Here is a 16018-nt window from a genome sequence, read left to right as displayed (position 1 = left end):
ACACCAAGGTTAATGGACTCCCAGTCTATGTGCTGATCTGGCAGGGCAAACCTCAAAGCTCTGAGATGTGAATAATTCAAGCTTGGCACCAAATGAAAAAAGTCCATCCAGTTTAGAAAACAGAGCTATAGCATAAAATGATGGCTGCTGGGGTAATAGATTGTTTCACCAGATATTTTTGAGGTTATTATGTTGGAGACATTTTCTAGCAGCAGAAAAGGAAGGTATTAAATTATTACTTTTGAGAAGCCATGACAAACGCTTCCTGGCACAGATTCATCTCCAGGCTACAAAAAATACAGTAAAGGCAGCAAACAAACACAGGATGAATCATTTGTTCAGCATGACAGACTTTGATCAAGCTTGGTTTCTAACTGTAAGTGATTCCCTTTCAAGTAGACTCACGAGAACCTTCCATTGACTATGAATTCAACAAGGACGTCTTATGAGTCACAGCAGTGGGGGCTGACTTAAAAAACACGACTACAGATACTAACAAAACAAAAGCCAAATCGTACCACGCATTACAATACTCTCAAAAGACTCTTCAATTCACACATGTGGGGGAAAAAACCAAAGATCAGAGACTTCATTTGTTTTTAAACACCAAAAATTGTATCCTATCAACCAGAGATTAATAGACAGCCTGAAAGACAAGAAAAGCACTCATTGCTGACGGCTGAGTCGGACAAAATGTTTCATTTCGGATGACTTCACCCAAACAGACACATAGAAAAGGCCAATGTCGGCATAAGTTTTTATATTGACCATACTTTTCTGACACTGTTAGAGCGTGACATAAAAACGAGATGAATGCATTGAGTGAACACTGCAGGTTGGAGCCAAAATGTGCCATTGTGCTCTCAGCTGACTCATTATATTTGTTTCGCACTCAGCAAAGAAGGAGCAAAGGACTACCTTCTGTCCTAGATTTTACCTCTTGAATGCTTGTTATAAATGGCAATGGACACAAGGGACACAAAAAAAACACCTCAAGACGGGTACTAAACACCACAGAGCGTCTCTGTTTAGGATAAGTCAGTTTACCGGCGGGCTTCTTTTGGGAGGCTTTTTTTTACACTTCATAAGAAACCTTTTTTTAAACCAATACACAAGGTACTGTTCTGAATCAGATGATAGCTCACGTTCTCCATGAGCAAGCCAGAAAAAAACAAGCTGAATGGCTTTCATTTTTATTCTGCAATCGTGCTATTCTATCTGGTGAATCAGTGATTCGCAAACAGGGGCACTTGTACGCTATGGGGCACTCCTGCAGTTTCCAGGGGGTACTTGGAAAGCTTAAATAATTAACACAACTAAATTCAACTAAAAAAAAATCTGTAATATGAGTTTCCAAAACAATGTATCCACATATGCGTACTAAGGAGGAAAATAGGATTACAAATTGGTGTGATGCTGATCTTTAGATCCATTAGTGTTACAACACATGTGTTGCAGACAGTGTGTGTGAAGACTAGTGAGCAGAGAAGCACAAATAGATAACTAAAAGTTATTAAAAGTAGTACAGTTGAATGAGTTATAGTAATGGACAACTACTTAAAAAACTAAACAAAAAGTAACAGGTAGTAGATGAAGTAGATGAATGAATGAACAGTTCAAATAGTCTGGTAAAAGTAACGGATAAATACTTGATAATGTTTGCTAAAAGTAATAAAGAAAAAGTTAAAATAATAAACTAAAAGAAATTTATACGCTATTAAAATAGTTATCTTAAAGTAAGACATTTTAATTGTATGAAAACAACAATAAACCCTTGTAAATAATCAACAGTGTTAAATAGCAGTTACAGTATTATATAATCATTCATAAGAACATATTTCGAGAGGTGGTGCCAATGAAGGGGTAATAGCTCATCTGATATTGTAGGTCTGTGGGAGTGTGTCAGACTAGAAAATGCAATAATAAGACAACATTCAAGTCTTCTGTCAGGACAGAATATTATAAGAAAGAAGAAGAAAAATGAAATGGGGAATAAACAGTCTAAACATTTGCAAAATTTAATTTATCCCTCTTGAAATACATGGTTCAGATTGTACGCTGCTTTGCAAGTCAAGTTTAAAAGGTTTTGCACTTCAAACAGCAAAAGCAGCAGCCCAACCATAAAATCTGAAATATCCAGAAGAGAATACTGAGGCCATGCGATCTCCATTAACACAAAGGTATGCTGGAGGTCTATAGGACCAGGAGGTCCTGCATTCCAATCAATGTTTTAAAACGAGAGACTTGGGTCTGTCCCCTCTGCAGGTAGAGCTCTGTCCCTAATCTGAGCTTGCTGAAATAGGCTACTTGCATCACATTACAATGGAAACTTTGAGGGCTGTCATTTGCATGCTACCCTGCTCCTTTACTATGCTGCAGCAGGAGCCACTGGTCCCTTTATTCCTGAAGGACACAGCAGCAAACTGCATACAGCTCACGTGTGCAGTCAAACACCCAAAAATGTTGCGCATACACCCCCCCACATGTTAAAAGCACACACGCATCAGAGAAAACATAGATGTTTTTGTAGAAGCTTCTAAGGTATCTGTGGGACCCCACTGGGCTGTGTCTATATTTAGGTCAGACTGCTGCCGTAGAAAAGAACAGCCACAGCTTTCACTAATATGACTAAAGCGAGACTTTCAAACACATTTCATTCAAAGAGCTCACTGGGAGCGCGTATGAGGCTGCCATTGCCCACAACACACAGATGTCGCCTTGAGCCTGGGGAGACAGGATTTAACAAGACAGAATTAACAACTTTGGCGATATGGTGAAATGTTGCATCAACATTTTCATTTCAACATTGAACTAGCCTTCACTGTATCTTTTGCAATGAGGAAAAGTTTACAAGCATATGTACACTTGGCTTCTGTCCTCTCTCTGCCATTTCAGAGATGCAAAAGGATGAGAAAGAAAGAAGAGGGAGATTATAGTCTCATGTTGACATGACTTTACAATCCAAATAGAAGCTGCACAGCTGAATCACAGAGTGACAATGTCCAGTAACTACACACACACACACACACACAGCAATATGCATGCCCAGCTGTAAGACCGCACAGACAAAGCAAGGCCACAAAAGCTGCACACTGATCAAAGAAAAAATTAAAGATAATAGAAAAGCTTAACAGTTTATTAAATCTCTGGGGTTGCTCCATCAGATAATATAATAACTGCTGGAAACAGTACAAATTACCTGTGTAATTAAATGACCATCCAAAAACTAATAATGCTAAAAAAATCTGCTGATAGCATCACATTTAAATATTGACTATTGATTATTACTTCAAATTTGCATATTTAATTTATTTATTAAATTATGACATTGACCACTATATTATAACCCTAAAGTAATTGCTATTCAAAATTGAATTGTAACGTTGAGTTTAATTAATTTTAATAGATAGGAACAGACGTTGACAAGCAACAATTCAATAAGCAGCAGCCCAGCCACACAAAGCAAATCAGTCTAATTAACTGGAATTGAAATTTAGAAGCCAAACCACGAATCTCCTTACAGTGAGTAAATAACAGATGTAGCCCTTAAGATTTTCCAGAAATTAAACCCTGTTTCTGCAAAACCATTGAGAAGGGTCCGGCTGCGGGCTGTAGCTCAGGGAGTGTGGCGTGAGCGAGGGGCATGTCGTGAGCGCAGGTCTCCGTGTAGGTCAAAGTTCATCAGACTAGAAGTTGGGATTTGAAGAAGTAGATGATAAGTAAAGTAATGGCGCAGCAGAAGCAGCAGGTAAGTAATCACAGCTCAGTGCAGCAAAAGTTGAACTTATGATGTTATTGGACAAATTAGTACAATTTCTTTTAAATAAAAATTTCATCTTAACATTGTTAATCTAAATAATCATATAATCCTTAAGAATAAGCATTTTATTAATGTTAGTCCAAAGTTTTATGTTTCTATTAAGACCCTTACCCACATTTTTTATTGTTCTGTGTTTTTTTAAATGTTATTTTATTATATTGTGGTATTTTATTCTGTTTTATTCATTTTAAATGCAACATTTGTGGATATCCTCAATGAACAGAATCATGCTGGTCGTGTTATTGTCTTTGGTTTTCTATATGTGCCAGCTTACTATGCCAACATGCAATGGGACTGCTGATACTGCTAGCCTTTAATATCCAGCTTTCACTGGTGTGGAAAAGGCATCTCAAGATCGGAGTTTAAGTTTATAAATGTTTATGTAGTATTAATGGAAGTTTTTTTGTTAATAGTACTATTGACATGAAAAAATAATTAATATTGCATTGCCTTATTATACTTTACCAAATCACTTTAAAATTTTGCTTGTGGAAACAAGAACAAATTGAGCAAGAAACTTTAATTATAATTTCAGTCTTTAAGCTAATGCTATAAGCCCGTGTATTTGTATATTAATGTGTTGTAAATAATAAATAATAAATAATTTTTTAAATAATTTTCTTTAAATCATGGGCTTCTGTCAACTACAATGTCCACACATCACAGACATACATACATGCATGGTACAAATTGGGCTGGAATAAGCATGCGCATGTGCAGAACAGACCATACAGAAAGATGCTGCGGCCACAGCCAATCATTACAGAGGGGACGTGGCTTGATCGAGGGGCGTGGCTTGATCGAGGGGCGCGGCGTGAGCGGTAGCAATGTGCAATACCACTTAATTCCTGTGGTATTTCATTTGCCAAAGTATTTCACTGTCTTTGCACACACATCCTCATTATTACCTTCACAGCTAAAATACAGCCAGACCTGACTGTTTTTACAGTCAGCCATAGTCAGTATTCAGTCGCGGGAAAAGCGATAAAGGGCGGCTGCGGCTCACTTCACAAGAAGCTCCGTCACAGAGCCATAGTGCAAGCATGACTTTGACAGGCGGAAGGAGAAGTAGTTCCTATCAACCAAGTATAGTTAGACAGACCTGGTGACAGTAAGATACTTATGATAAAACACACACTCACTCCAAATTTCTTAGTTTAGATATCCATCCTTTTATATGAGTATCGATCCACTGGAGCAGGAAACGTTGGTATCAGAAATATTGACACTTTAATATCGATCCGCACATCACTAGTGAGAGGTGCTAAAGTCCGCAGCCGGACGTTAGTGAAACCACCTTTTTGGCTACTTGGGCAGAAGTCCATAACAATCTGAACTTTACCCATTTATTTGACATATTATGGCCGTAATAAGTTAATACATAGGGCTACATCTAACAATACCTTTCATTAAAGATTAATTTGCCATCATTTTCATGACATGTTAAATTTCAGAAAATAGTGTAAAATGCCCGTCATAATTTGTCATGAAATTGCTTGTTTTGTCTGACCAACACTCCAAAACCCAAAACCAAGCAAATGCTCACTGAGAAGCTGGAAATGGGGACTTAATGATTCGAATGAAATGATCATTCAATTATTAAAATATCCAAAGGTCTTTTTACACGTCAAGCAGACACAGAGCAGCGTAAGCATTCATTTGAAGTGTTTCTTACCAACAGACATGCAATGTCAATGACAGACAATGCAAGGCCAATATTCACTCTTCTTTTAGCTCTACTTTGGTTTCACTCCTTAGGGGAGGTTCTTTAGGTGCTAAATGCTCCGCTATATTCTCCAGCTGGTTGTCCCAACTTTGTCTGTATGGTGTTGGGCAGCTAGGGTACAGTGAGTTTATAAGAGCACTTATTGAAAACAGCAGCCTGCTTCTTGAAACAAGGTTAATGAGAACAATGAGACTAGATGAGAACAGTGAACTGTTGATAGGTTAAACCAAAACAATGAGTTGAAAGAGGCTAAAATGCACTGTAGAGCTGAGTGGAACTGCAGATTCTGATTCATCACTATGAGCTATCCCTTTCACGTTACACAAACACATTTAACCCATTGCTCAAATAAAAGTACTGATTAGTCCCACTTTAACACTTAGATGCAAGAACGTCTTTGACACTTTTATAAAAGTCTGCAACAAATTTCAGAATTCTGAAGCTCTAGTCTACAACAACAGAACATTTAGACGCAGCACGATGTAGAAACAGAGATTAGGACAAGAAATTACCTTTGAAATAAGGGCACTGTGAATCTTCTTCAGGATGTCATCCATCTCCAGCAGTTTGGGCTGAATGAGGGAACTGTGGGGTCCGCTGATATGACCAATGTGGTCGAGGCCTAGGTAGTGGAGGATCAAAATGTCCCAGTCATCTCTCTTAAGGGTGCTATCCAAGTGACGGGTCACATTGTTGTCAACCTAGATGGAGATGTGACACATAAAAGATAGACATTTACTGATCTACAGGATCTCAACTGATAACCAACTGAGGTTGATATTATTCAAAAACACCCCCTAGAGCAAAATAGAGCTTTACCCAAAGCTGTGACAAAGTCTGATGATTGTCTGATTATCATCAGGCAAATATGTTCTGGCAGATATTTACCTTCATCCCACATTTCAGGTAAAGGGCTCAGCATCGCCATATTCTAGTATAAACAAGAACAGCTTGCACACAATCCCACAGTACATTTGTAGCTGTGGCATATGGCGCTAATTGATGAGCAGTTTTGTTTGTGATTTCATCTCCGAGCCTCCCTGGTTGATCAGCTGCCTTCATCTTTTTAATACAGATCACTTGCAGATAATGCAGTGACTGGATCATTTCCAGACATATGTGTACAGCATATTGCACCGAAGAGATACATAAACCAAGGTTTAATAAATAATTTCTACAATATGTACAGTCTTTGCTGTATTTGGGTTTAAAGTACTTTAATATATAGCAGCAGCAATCTTGAAAAACTTAAATTGTTGTATAAGGTAAAAAATTATTTTAGCTTTTAGCTTTTATTATGTAATTATACAGGTTTTCCTCCCTTCCTTTTTCTTACACAGAAACATTACTTCTAGGACAATTCAAATGATTTGTACCTTAAGCAACTTTGGCATATTTACAGTATGAAACACCTGAGGTTCAAGAGAGAGAATCTCTTCATGCTGCAAAACTACAGTGCAGGCCTAGACTTCAACCTCACGGCTAACATAGAAAATGAGGTTTCATCATAAAATTCCTGTATCATATCAGCCAATAGGTGCTGTCATCTTTAATTGATATTATCAAAAAAATACATAACACACGTCTCATACCAAACCCTGGCTGTTTGACTCACACGTACCTCAGTGTAGTCAGACACAAAGAAGGATGTTGTGCCATCGTACTCCATGAAGTGTTTGGGGAAGAGGCGCACCCAGGTGTCATCTCCGTAGAAGACTATCCGCTTCCCTGCTGTTTTGGCCTGCCAAATGAGGTTGTCTTCCAGCAGTGCAGGAGAATTCAGGTTCATTACCACATCAATGAAGCCTGGGATACTGCCAGTGGTAAGAGCCTGTGGAGGGATGCGTTTCTGTCATTGTCCTTTGAACAATAATTGTCCTTTAATGGTGTTATACAACTTTACAGTTCCATCATGTTAGTCCAGCTAATAAAGAGGTGTGCTACAGTATAGTGTTCAGTAAAAAAGAAGCTTTTATATATGAATCATTTGTGCAAACAAACTAAATTAAATTAATCCAAATGAAACCAATCCTGTTGCCACAAATGGAGACCGAAAGCTGAATCAGGTAGAATGTTGATAATCATTAAGAACAATTTCTGCTGATTTCATCATATAAAACTCTGGCCTCCATTTGACTGACAAGGAAAACAGTCTATTTTCAGTCAGGAGAGAGCTTGGTGCATTGTCGAGGGGAAACTACAAAGGCCTTGTCTTTATGCACTGAAGGAGACATAAGAGTGCAGATCCTGGCAGGAAACGCTGTTATTTAAACTCCCAATCAGCTGCCTGGAGCACAGCCTGAGATCCTCCGGGACGCTCAAAAACCCCAGGTTGAAATCAGAGGTGACCAGCCTTCATTATGTGAGGGCCCGGGTGTTAGAGGAGTAGGAGTTGTAGTTTTGCAAGCAAACTAGAGCTGTTCTATACCAACTCTGTGGCTACTTCACAGACGCAAGAGACAAACAGCAATAAACTAAAGACCTCACCCCCCCACAAACAACCTTAAATACTGTTGCAGGCTTCAAACCTATAACACTTTCAATATACCAAGGGCAATAATGTTTTATCATTTTGTGTCTTGATATGGGAGCAAAGTTCTCCTCTGTCAGTTTGAAAGGTTTGTGTCTCCTACTTAACGATGACAAACGAGTAAACATACTTGATGCCAGAATAGGACCAGAAGCCTTTCAGTTTCATCAACTGATCTACAGGTATTGCTCTGGCTGGAAAGTGAAGCTGAAATTTTGAGCCTCATCTTGTGAGCTTTGCTCCTGAGCTCAATTATTTACTACTTCCTTCCTTGCGATTGTTTTGCTCCTGACAATGCAGATGCTCGTTTCAGGGAGAGATGGATGGTTCCGCTTCAAAAGCTGTCTTGTCCTCCTGCTTGTTCAGTTTCACTGAGGTCCCCAGGCTATTAATAGAGATAGTCTGACCGATGAAACTAGGGCTGCACAATATATCGTTTGAGCATCGTCATCGCAATGTGCCCTTGCACAATCGTCACATCGCAGAACAATGCAATGTCAAACAAGTCAAATTAACTGAAGCACCTGAACTTTTTTGCTGCTTGATGGAAAAGGAAAGCTCACATGATTCTTATTTTACATGACTAATCTACAAGTCTGTGTGTTTTAACATAATTTACTCCGATTAAAGGGTTCTTGAATACACAGAGTTTGTTGCTAGTGAGTGACAAACTCTCTCTGCATGCACAGCGAACCGCCAATCAAAATATTGTTCTTAATCAGTTTATCAAACAACTAAAGCAGGCTCTGCCCCCGTTAGTTGTCGACAACAACTTGAAAATAAGTGAGGAACAGGAAAAAAAACACTGAAACAGTGGATTTGGTTGCAAAAAGAAAAGCAACTTTTGTAAACCACCCACAGGGCTGTTGTATAGGTGCTCTTTTTTTATTATCATTTGTTGAAAATATATTTACTGCATTAAAGCTCAAGAAAGGATAGCTTGGTCTCATCTGGTTAAAATTCCTGTATTTTTCATATTGCAATATATATATATATATATATATATATATATATAAATAAAAATAAAAATATTGCAGTGTCATTTTTTTCCAATATCATGCAGCCCTAAATGAAACCAGTGGTTTGAATGGAAACAGGCCTTTTTCCTGAAACGGTAGAACATTTTGCTGTTCTGTTATAATAAACACAGGGGCGTATGGAGATAAATCTGCGGTGACATAGTGACATGTGACAGCTCTGTGAAAAAGATCAGTTTAAAAAGACTAAATCTCGAAGTTTCTCCAGATGCCAAAAAACACATTGAGATGCTGTCCAAACGAATCGCTGACTCATCAACACGCTAATTACTGATCCACAGTATGTGTCTAGGCTTGCGTGTGCCACTGCTTAAATGTCAAATACAATAACAGACGCTCTGTGGCACAGTGATGAAAACGTGTGAAGGTGCCAAAAAACAGACGGAAGAGGCTATGACTTTGTGTCTTCGAGGCTGGCAAAAGATTTTTCAGTTTCCTGTTCATTTACTTTCGGCTGACTACTGAAAGGAAGACTTTTTTTCTACCATTTACGCGAGCATATCCTAAGTCCTCTCCTCCTATTACCAGATAATATCTGGGGAGGTAAAACATTGGACCCACAGTGCATTGCTGCTGCTGCTGCTACTGTTATGATGATTAACTGAACTTAATGTCCATTGTCTGCTGTGCCAGTCTGAGAGTGCTCAACTGGCCACATGTGAATACAGGGCTAGGGAAGAAAACCAACTTCTCTTTCCTGTCATGGCTGTAAAAGACCAAGTAAATTGGAACCATTAAATTTAGTGGGAAGACTCAAGGGGAGATTTTCCGGTATAACAACTGTTTCCTGCCGGGTCCTTAATAAAAATGATACATACACAAGAAACTAGATACTAAAACATAACCGTGTTTCTGAATGATCCTTCAAAATCACCCGTGGTGTATATGCACATGAAGCTTGTAACTTTACTAGATCCAATGGAGGGAGTGTCAGGTCTAATGTGTTTGTAAATTAATGGCTGTGCCACTGAGAGATTATGATTTGGGTTAGTTGGATGTGTCATACCAGTTAATTGGGTGCAATGCAGTGATAGCGGGCAGGAAAAGGCAGTTGGTTTGCACTGACACCTACTGGTGTCTCACAAAATCTCAATGGTGTGAAAGAACTATTTAACTTTACTTACTTTACATCTAATGTTGAAGATGGGAACAGCGTCTAAATCATGTCAATGATACACCGAGCCGTATGTTTAGTACAGAAAAGTAACATGTAGCTTCAGAGTTCTGATCCTATGCTGTGTTTATTTCATTACAGAAGGCTCCCATTTGTATTCCCATAAAAATAAATCTCTTCTTCAAAAATGTATTACCAATCTCCCGGCATTTTATTTTGGAAAGGTTTGGAAAGTATAGTCACTACATTGGGCTAACAACCACAACGTATGGTGCTGTGCCTCAATTCTACTACAACTGCCCAACCTGTTAAATGTGATTAACTGGCCCTTCCGCAGGGCTTATAGATGTACCTGTACGCTCTCACCAAGCCTGCAAATCAAACTTAACACGTTTCTGGACAGCTGAGGACGTGGCATTTTTAATTTCTCCACTCCTCCTTGTCCATGTTCTGTGCTGTACACCTCTGCTGCAACATAATCCCTTCATGCCTGTGCTTCTAAATCAGAAAGATTTTATTTTGAATTTCCTCTCATCGATTTCCCTCTGCATACATCTTTTACCATCAACAAATCTTTTGAGAAGATTCACATCCACAGCTGTCTTACCAAGCTGCCTTAAGGCCCTTTCCTTCCATCATTACTGCGTCCTTCTCTAAACCCTTGGATTATGGTGGAACATCTGTCTCCCCGCAAGTCCACCTCAATCACACTCAGCTTTATCCCGTCATCCCTCCTCCACATCATTGCTGACCTGTTTCCGTTTCTTGACAACCAACTTCAACAACTCCTTGAAGCTTACGTTCCTCCAGCCACTTACAGTTAACTTGTTTCTTTTGAATTTCACTCAATATGTGTAAAAAAAAAACAGTTAATATTACATATTTTTAAACCTCCACAGAATAAGAGCTAATGTAGACTACATCAAAAACTAGAAGCTTAATTCTGATTAACAAAAAAATCAACATTAGAAAGGACTACTCTAACTTTTGCGGATTTATCGATTTAGTCATTTGAGTCAAGTAAAATTCTCACCTATTCACTGGTTACAGCACTCAGTAATGAGAATTTATTTCTTTTCTTTGTCATATTTGATAATAAAGTGTTTTGGACACTTCCTTAAATAAAAAAAACACTTAAATGGTCCTCCTTGTGCTCCGGGATATTATAATAGGTTGTTTTTGATTTTATGAAATAGAGCTGAAACGGTTAGTTTCAGATTGACTCAGGCATTTAATCAGCAAAAACACCAAACATTCCCTAATTTCAGCTTTTACGTCTTGTGCAACAGAACACTGGACAACTTTTTATGTTTTTTGAGTGTTTGGAGTGATTCCCAGAAGTGAGCATTTGCTGCCTTTCTTTGTCTTATTTCATAGTAAACAAAGTATCTTTAGGTTTTGGATTTTCTGACATTTTGTAGACCAACAATTAGGCTAGCTCATTAAAAAAAGAAAACTAACAGATTAATCGAGAAATAGTTGAAACCCTCGTTGGAAACTCACAAATTTTGATATTTGCTAGCTTTTATTCATTTTAGTATCAACTAAAAGCTGGGCTGGCCAATTTACTTAAGAAGCATTTTTTTTTTATCTTTGTCGAAATTCTCTTTACATCAAGCAATCACTAAATCAAATTTCATTCGGTATGAATAAAACGCTAGGGCTACACAATATGCGAAACAAATCATATTGTGATTATTTTGATTAGTGGAAATTATAATTTTTGTATCATAATTTTCATTTTCACTGAAAAAACTATTAAAATCACTAAGACGTGACATTCGTTGGGGTCTGTACCAAACAAACATATTTCCTTACATTTTAGCTTCATAAAAAAATTGTAGCTTCTGTGATTTGGATATTGCACTTTGTCTTATTGCGGTTTCCATAATGTTTTGAATCATTGTGCAGCCCTACTGCGTTCATCACTCTGCGTGTTATTGCGCTTCAGAAAGGCTTTTATGAGTGAGACTGTGCTCCACGATGTTATTGAAGTACTGTTTCTCCTCGTCTTCACAGCTCACCCTGTCCACTATCTTTGAAACTGGCAACCAACACATGGCCCTTTACCATCCTCGCTGTCTACAGCAGCAGGTTTTTGGTCCCAATCTCCTTCCATCTTGACAACAGCTTGACGCTGTCAGCACATCCCCGTTTCTCCCACCACTGCTTAAACATGAATGCTGTCTTTTATTCTGCCCTCTGACACCGAGGCTGAATATTCTGCTTCACCTGACAACTTCAGTTAGATGCCTTCCTACCACCTTAGCACTGCCCAGCAGCCATATGGAGGAGGCCGAGCTGCTCTTTTTGCTAGAAAATCATCCCCTTTGCAAAATCTCTCCAGTAGCATTGACAACAACACAGATTTTTTTCCAGTCTTCCCATAATCTTACTGTGTTAGCACAACCGACTGTCATGCAAGGTGCACATGACGTGACTGTAATCCCTTCCTGGCTCTACTCCCAAAATACTCTCATCAGCATGACACCTCATCCAAATGTGACAACACACCCATGTTTTCACCCTTCTCAAAGTCTGCCTTGTAACACTAAAAGCAGGTGTAGGCTTAAAACTTTGCACCTATCTCAAAATGTTCCTCACACTTTTCTTTTAATTATTCTGGGCTCATAGGAATACTGTTCGGGTATTTCTGGCTCCAGCACTTGCGCCTCTTGTGATGGACTGGATGAAATATTGATGATAAAGGAATTTCAACTTTTCTCGGCGCCCAAGGAGACAACTTCAAATGACTCCTGCTGTCTGACCAACTGTCCAAAACTCAAAGATATTCAACTCATAATGACATAAAAACAGAGAAATGCAGGAAATCCTTACATTTGAGAGGATGGAAGCAGTGAATGAGTGGTGCTTATGTATCACAAACAACCTAATGTTTTTGATTAAAATTTTCAAGCAATTAATTAAATGTTTTTGCACTACTTTCCGATGCAAATCATTCATAAAAAAGCATTTAATAAATCTTCAGGATATCAAACTTATAAAAAAAAAAAAATACATCACTTTACCTACACTTTAGTATCTCTAAGGGGAAATTAGTCTCGCAGCCAGGCACTGAGTAGCACAGTGAGTCTATTGTAGAGTGAATGAAGTTAAGTACTAAATATTAGCAGTGTAGTCTAAGATTGACTTCAAATTGTTCATTTAGGGGTCCAATACACCCTCACTGATATAAATGGACAGTTATATAACACAATGCATTTCATCAGCATCACAAACTGCAGCCTCCAAAATGATTATTCAGTTGAACCAACACCTCTCTAAAACTGTTTCAACACCTGAATATTAGTTTTTCCTGCAGCGCTGTTGTGTTAGACTGCATTACCTTTAGCTGGAGGGACCTAGTATTCTGGAAATAGTACATATCAAAGTTTGGCTGACCACTAACATTTATGTTGTTTTAGAAAATTACTTTTCCTTATAAAAACTCAAACTGTCCATTTATTTGTGACCAGTTTTTAAACCTTTCCATCTTCAGTAGGCACAGAGTCTTGGGGCTGAAAGAAACACACAGGGCAGGGAGGTAGTGGGGAAGTATTCAGAGACGAACAAACACATTGCTGGCCTTGGTCTTTCTATGGGATTTGTTGACAATAAGAAAAGTATAATAACATCTGCCTCGTCCTTTAAATAATTGCATCTTTAGCTTCTAGTGACAGTCTTCAGGCTGTTTCTGTGTATCTCTTGTTAAATCAATTAAGTTTTGCATGAAAGTCCGATTTAAAGATATGAATCTAAAAATGACAGTTCCATAGTGCTTTAGTTTTATTTTTGGAGAGAACTGGTGAAATATTGATAATTTGGACTAATCTGAATAATACACTACCTACAGCAAAGTTATTTGCAAGTTACCAGCCAATCCAAAACAAGGAATTCAAACAGACTCGTGACCTGAGCAGGACGATACAGAGTGGACAGACTTGGTGGGTGAATACTCCTTTGAATATCCACATCATGATACCTGAGTGACATCTTACCTTGATCCTGGGCATGGTGACAGTCGGAGGTCTTGCCTTGGCCACAAAGCTGTGCGATGAGCCTCTTTCCACCAGGTGTCTTGTGTAGGGCATATACATGCGACCATTGGGTCCAAACACAAAGTCCTCCCGCAGGGCGTCCACTAACATTATAACCACCCTTTTAAAAAGGGGTTGGGGGAGGCGAGAGGAGTTGGGAGAGCTCCCTGTAATTAAAATATTTTGTGTTTTGAAAAGATTACAGTCAACAGACACTCGCATATAAACGCAGGTAAGTCTGAGCGCTGTGAACTCACCTGTCAGCGGCTCCGCTGGCAGATCTGACAGCTTGCTCTTGGATGACAGAGACGACTTGACAGGCACAGGGAAAAATCCCCGCAGGAAGAGGGCAACGCCAATCACTTCAAGTATTAAAATAAACGAGGCGAAAACAGACGAGCGTACTTTCATTTTGCTGGTTAACGGACACTTTAAGGGACGAGTAAGTTAACGTTAAGTTAGTAAGGCTAGCTAGCAACCGACATGACGCTTCCTGCACAGTTTATAACGACATAACATCCCATTTCAGAGGGACGCGTTGTCAAACAACATATTACAAAGCCACGTGTCTTGGTATATAACACACTGCTTCTATATTATATATCTAAACACTTAAAAAAACAACAAAAACACGCAAATATCGGTATTGCTGTAGCCATTCATAGTAATTTCCGCATTAATAGCATTGAACTACGGGTATTAAGGGGAGTCAAACAAGACAGATACGCTTTTTTCCCACAATATCTTTTTGGCTCAGCTATTGTCAGTATAACATAGGTAAATGTAAAAAATAATATGACTCGTTAATAACTTCAACGAACCATAACTGGTATGCGGAAAAAAACACAAAAACAGTTTAGAATTTAATTAAAGGCAGTTTGGACAATTTATGCTCACCTAACAGGTGATGAGAATGGCTGTTTTCTGTTGGTGCACTGTGTACACAGAACAATAAGAACATAATATAATATTGCACTAAAAATTTTTTTTATTATTATATGTTATATTGTATTTGCAATAAAATATATATATATAGAATAACCAACAGGATAAAACATTCAGACATCAAAATAGTTTAGATACAAGTATATGGTGTAAAAGCCTAGTTAGACTTCTACAAACAAACCTAACCACTGCAGGTACAGGTGTAAACGACCAGTTAAGAAACATCAGGAGATCTACTTTTGTCTTGCTGCATTTGATTTCATCTGAGTGGAGCAAATATTTATTTAGTTGGTATTACACTGGTGCCAGTCTTGAAATATAGTGAAGGTGTGTGCTTTCCTGTACTGCAGAAGTCATGTAAGATATATAGGCTGTTTTCTCAAAAAGGTTCTATAATTATATAGTAAAGAGTGCAGGTCAGTCTCCACACCTGTGTAAGTGAAGTCCTAAAGCTGCCAGCTGTTAAATATCAAGACCTATAACGTCTGCAGCAGTGATGAGTTTCCGAACATATTGTACGACAAAAAGCTTATCACCAACGTTCAAGGTTGTACAATTTGAAATCCACCCAAGGCACATGTACCAGGAGTTACCCACTGATCTTTTGCTCTTTTCTCTTTGCATTTGGTATTAAGATCAATAACAGCCAGTTGTAGGGCCTGAAAATCTACTTGTAAACTAAATATTGCCAAGAACTTAGAGGAAGCTGCTAGAAGTTTTATAGATTGATATATGTTATTATTATATATATTATTATATACCAAATTAATGCATCCTAAAACTGTAAGGGAAGGAGGAATGTATAATTA

General features: G+C 38.4%; 1 protein-coding gene across 3 annotated transcripts in view; it reads right to left on the bottom strand.

The window, feature by feature from the left end:
* Positions 1-14949, bottom strand: part of pigg (phosphatidylinositol glycan anchor biosynthesis class G) — a 60274-nt gene extending 45325 nt beyond the window's left edge. For all 3 annotated transcript variants that reach the window (XM_046030676.1, XM_046030677.1, XM_046030678.1), the window contains exons 1-4: positions 14522-14949; positions 14226-14431; positions 7168-7377; positions 6059-6247 (exon numbers count right to left, since the gene is read on the bottom strand). In XM_046030676.1, coding sequence (XP_045886632.1) covers positions 6059-6247; positions 7168-7377; positions 14226-14431; positions 14522-14675 — 759 coding nt within the window. In that variant the 5' untranslated portion in view covers positions 14676-14949. The remainder of the gene's footprint in view (positions 1-6058; positions 6248-7167; positions 7378-14225; positions 14432-14521) is intronic.
* Positions 14950-16018: the final 1069 nt, after the last annotated feature.

The sequence above is a fragment of the Micropterus dolomieu genome, linkage group LG19, assembly GCF_021292245.1.
Source record: "Micropterus dolomieu isolate WLL.071019.BEF.003 ecotype Adirondacks linkage group LG19, ASM2129224v1, whole genome shotgun sequence".
In the NCBI taxonomy this organism is placed as follows: domain Eukaryota; kingdom Metazoa; phylum Chordata; class Actinopteri; order Centrarchiformes; family Centrarchidae; genus Micropterus; species Micropterus dolomieu.
Note: the sequence above shows the minus strand (reverse complement) of the source record. Positions and strands in the feature narration are given on the sequence as shown.